Consider the following 4,162-nt stretch of genomic DNA (forward strand, 5'->3'; position numbering starts at 1 on the left):
CACCAAGTTAGCTTATGTAGCATTAAGGAGGATGAGGGAAAAAGTCAAATGGTACAAGTTAGTCTGGGGAAAGCTAAACATACCAAATCACTCATTTGTCGCATGGCAGTTATTTGCAGGTTGTCTCTCCACTCAAGATAGACTCATGCAAAGGAAGATTATTAATCATTCAAAGTGCTGCCTCTGCAATTCCGGCCCGGAAAACTCTAAGCACTTATTCTTCAACTGCCCCTATTCAAAAGAAGTATGGTCATATATCAAGAAAGCACTAGGTTTCTACCCCTCTGTCCAAGCATCCACAAGTGAATGGTATACGATCTTGCGTAGAACGAGAACCAACACAACTGCTAGCGACATTACCAGAGCCATGACTTGTGCAGCCATATATGGATTATGGAATGAGCGGAACAGTTGAAGATTCAAGCAAAAAGAGCACTCAGCTTCAGCAGTGGGAAATGATATCAGGAAGAGAATGCTTCTCTATTTTCTAAGACAGATAAAGAAAGCTGATGAATTTCCAGAAACCAATCATATGCTTACTGCTCTAGGTATGCAAATTCAAATTCAGCAACGCACTCCTATCATCTGCAAGTGGACCACCCCACCTGAAGGTACGATTAAAGTAAATGCAGATGGCTTAGTTACACCAAAAGGTGAAGGGTATGGAGGTACCTTAAGAAATCATGAAGGTACAGTAATCCTAATCTTTACAGGAACTGTAAAAAGTCGATCTGTTATAGTGCAAGAATTGAAAGGTATCGAGTTTGGCCTGATGGTAGGGCATTTTATGAACTGTACAAAAATGATGGTGGAATCTGACTCCCTTAGAGCAGTCCAAATCATAAGCGAAAATGAGTGTTGCCCTTGGTATACGCCCTTGACATCCTAAGCTCCATTAAGAAATTGATGGCTCAGTTTGACATTGTCAAAATATCCCATGTCTTCAGAGAAATGAATAGGGCGGCAGACCTTCTAGCAAGATTGGGATCTAGGAACGAACATCAGGTTCTATCAAATGTATCTAGTTCTCACTCTACTTCCTTTAGCACTCCACCTCTTATGAAAGATTTGAATGTAATAGTAGAGGAAGATGCTAAAGGCACCTTGTATCAAAGAGTTAAATGAATGTTTGATTGCAGGTTCGGGTCGGCCTAACCCCTAAATGTTTCAAAAAAAAAAATCAAAGGCTTCCATAGATATTCCTACTCCAAAGTAGCAATTTTAGTGGGGCTTGTTATGTTCAAATATGCAGAGGATGTGGAAGCTCCACGCACATCCTTGCAAAGGAAAGAATCAACTAATCTTCAGTATTTTTGTCCATAAAGTGTGCTTGCAATCTTAGTCATCTTACTTACGCCCTTTAATTTGCACTCCTTAGTTGCTTAGGGAATTTTGTGAACTTGACCCATATGCATAACCTGCTGTCCTCGATTTCCCTCGTCCACTGCCTACTACTAATTCTCTTGACTGGGTCTGATTTCTTCAGTTTCTAGAATAGTATTGCATGGAACATGTAAGTTGTGGTCAAGCACTCAAGCTGTTACCTGGAAGCGAGATACACGGAAGATCATAAAACTTACAAAATATGGATTAAGAATTAGTCTGTAACTATTAATTATACCAATTAAAGTTCAAATAACGAATACATGTGATGTGAATATGTGATTAGCTTAGTTAATCAGTTGTCATGGCCCATGCTAGTGTATAAAATTTATGACATCCTCTAGTTGTAAAAGAATATCAAAGACTTGAATATGATTATGTTTATTAGACTAAAAGATAATTCTGAATTCTGGAAAATGAATATGTATCATGATCTTAGGAAACACTGTCGAAGAATTTCCCAGCTTCAGTATCGTGGCCTCTGTTTTTCACTATTATATATTGGACAAAAATAAGGTACCCGATTTGCAAGGCATAAGATATATAATGCAAACTATTGACCAAATTATTCCACCGTGGAATCATCCGAAACATATAGTATCAAAGCATGATTCGCAGGATACGAGTGAAGCATGAAATAGAATTATCTAATTTTAAGTAACTTTGGAATCCAGAGATCATGGTATATATTTATCAAGAATGTTCACAATATTAATTGTTTAGAACTTAAAAACGTTTTATTTTATAGCTAAATTTCTCTATAAATAGGCACCATACATATCATCTCTAATCACTTGCAAAAATCAAAACAACTTAACTTAGCCATTCAATCTTTCTGTTCAGTATTATTTATTAACTGTTCTCGATCAAGAATAAACAAATGGCTCTCACTAGCTTCACCACGGAGTTCACATCCCCAGTTTCGGCAAGAAAATTATTCAATGCTGGCGTCCTTGATGGGCATAACTTAGGTCCTAAGCTCATGCCACAAGTTATAGTGAGTACAGAAATTCTTGAAGGAGATGGAGGAGTAGGAACCATCAAGCAAGCCAACTTCACTGATGGTTAGCAAAAATATCATACTCTAGTTATTGCAAGACTTTCGGTAGTCTTTTTAAAAATTAGTACTTGCATGACTATCGAAATAATTCAAAGAGCGTTTTACTATGAAGGACATTGATTAATATGAACTCGATCTTGGCTTTTGATATCGCAGCAATGCCGTTCAAATATATTAAGGAGCGCACTGACATCCTAGACAAAGAGAAATTGGAATACAAATTCACATTGATAGAAGGTGGTCAACTTGGTAAGAAAGTCGAAAGCGCTAGCAACCACATAACGGTGGAGTCTACCAGCGATGGAGGATGTGTGTACAAGGTGTCTAGCGAGTACAAGGCCCTTCCTGGGATCGAATTCACTGACGAAGAAATTCAGTTTGCTAAGAACGGAATGACTGGCATGTTCAAGGCTGTTGAAGCTTATGTCCTTGCAAATCCTGATGCTTATGCTTAGATCCAACTCTATCCAGAGTTGCTCAATATGACGATGCTCCTCATAACATGAGGAAGTGTAGCTGGTGGAAATAAATGCACGCTGCGATATTTGGAATTTTTTATTCTGAGAACGTTTTTTTCGTAGTTTTCTGCTTCTTTTCTTCTTTTTCGCAAATTGTTTGTGTGAATTTGTAATCTAATAAGACTGCTCAGTTTGGATATATATGGTGAATGCCATCCAAAATGGAAGCAATAATCCTTTGGATATGATTATATGATGCTTTAATTCGTTTAAGATGGAATGAAACTAAAACATCGCTGTCCCCCACTTCTAAACTCGAAAAGTTAAAATCTATATAGCACGATTTTGGAGCTAAATTACCAGGTACTGAGTACTGACCACACTTTAATCCTTCGAAGGCCAAATATTATTGTAATTGATCAAGATTTGTTCTGTTATTTTTTGCTTGTACCAAGTTCATCTAGTAGAGAGGAAGGATAATCACAAAATATTAAGCTCACTACACACCTTCTCCTAGTCAGCTTATTTCTTTCTTACGGGTGCAGAAGAAAATCTGGAATCAAACAGAAAATAATACTTGCTTACAATCTTTCACATTAAAATGGAGACCTGTGACTCTGTATTGTCGAGCAAAATGTACCATGCAAGAATCAAACTTGTCAATTAGTTGAAAGAGTCTTCAATTGTTAGGTTGCTTTCTAGATAACTATGCATTACTTTTATTGGCAACCCAAGCCTGAACTTTAGTAGAGGAACTTTTATATTTATAATTAAAATGCTAACTCAAGCCTTAAGCTGCAACCTTATCAATAATTTGACGCAAAGGTTAAACTTATCTGTAAGGGGATTTTTCGCTACTGTCTGGATGACACGTGGTTGGGAAATGGCCCAACACTACAGACTCCCGGTATGAGACGAAGACTATCGGATCAGTTCTAAGGATAAGTAAACTCGTGCTTGTCACGTGACTTTAGCAGCATGTACTAGTCACATGATGAACCACCTCTGAACAGGAGTGTTCTCCAAGTCATCAGGAACTAATATAAACAGTTCCTGAACATAAGGAAACACAGGAGGATGGTTCTCGATGATAAGGCTACTAGGAAAGAATCTTAAGAGCATGTCTTGGGAGTTACCTCTTGAGGATAACTTTCCTCTATAAGAAAGGTTATTGTAACCTAAGAGGAAACTTACATCAGATAAGATGCAATCTAGAGTCAGACTTCTAAAGAGAGTGGACTCTTAATAGGAAAGCAGATCA

General features: G+C 37.6%; 1 protein-coding gene across 1 annotated transcript; it reads left to right on the plus strand.

Annotated features, from left to right (window-relative positions):
- Nucleotides 1-2,186: 2,186 nt before the first annotated feature.
- LOC147496863 (pathogenesis-related protein 1-like) lies at nt 2,187-3,207 on the plus strand. Its single transcript, XM_086559707.1, has 2 exons — nt 2,187-2,447; nt 2,600-3,207. The coding sequence occupies exons 1-2, from the start codon at nt 2,264-2,266 to the stop codon at nt 2,896-2,898; spliced, it is 483 nt and encodes a 160-aa protein (XP_086415833.1). The 5' UTR covers nt 2,187-2,263; the 3' UTR covers nt 2,899-3,207.
- The last annotated feature ends 955 nt before the right edge of the window (nt 3,208-4,162 follow it).

Source organism: Coptis chinensis, chromosome 5, assembly GCF_015680905.1.
Source record: "Coptis chinensis isolate HL-2020 chromosome 5, ASM1568090v1, whole genome shotgun sequence".
In the NCBI taxonomy this organism is placed as follows: domain Eukaryota; kingdom Viridiplantae; phylum Streptophyta; class Magnoliopsida; order Ranunculales; family Ranunculaceae; genus Coptis; species Coptis chinensis.

Coding starts and splice junctions, on each gene's coding strand:
- LOC147496863 (XM_086559707.1), top strand. CDS start 2,264: ATGGCTCTCACTAGCTTCACCACGGAGTTCACATCCCCAGTTTCGGCA. Junction 2,448..2,599: donor GCAAGCCAACTTCACTGATG/GTTAGCAAAAAT, acceptor TTGATATCGCAG/CAATGCCGTTCAAATATATT.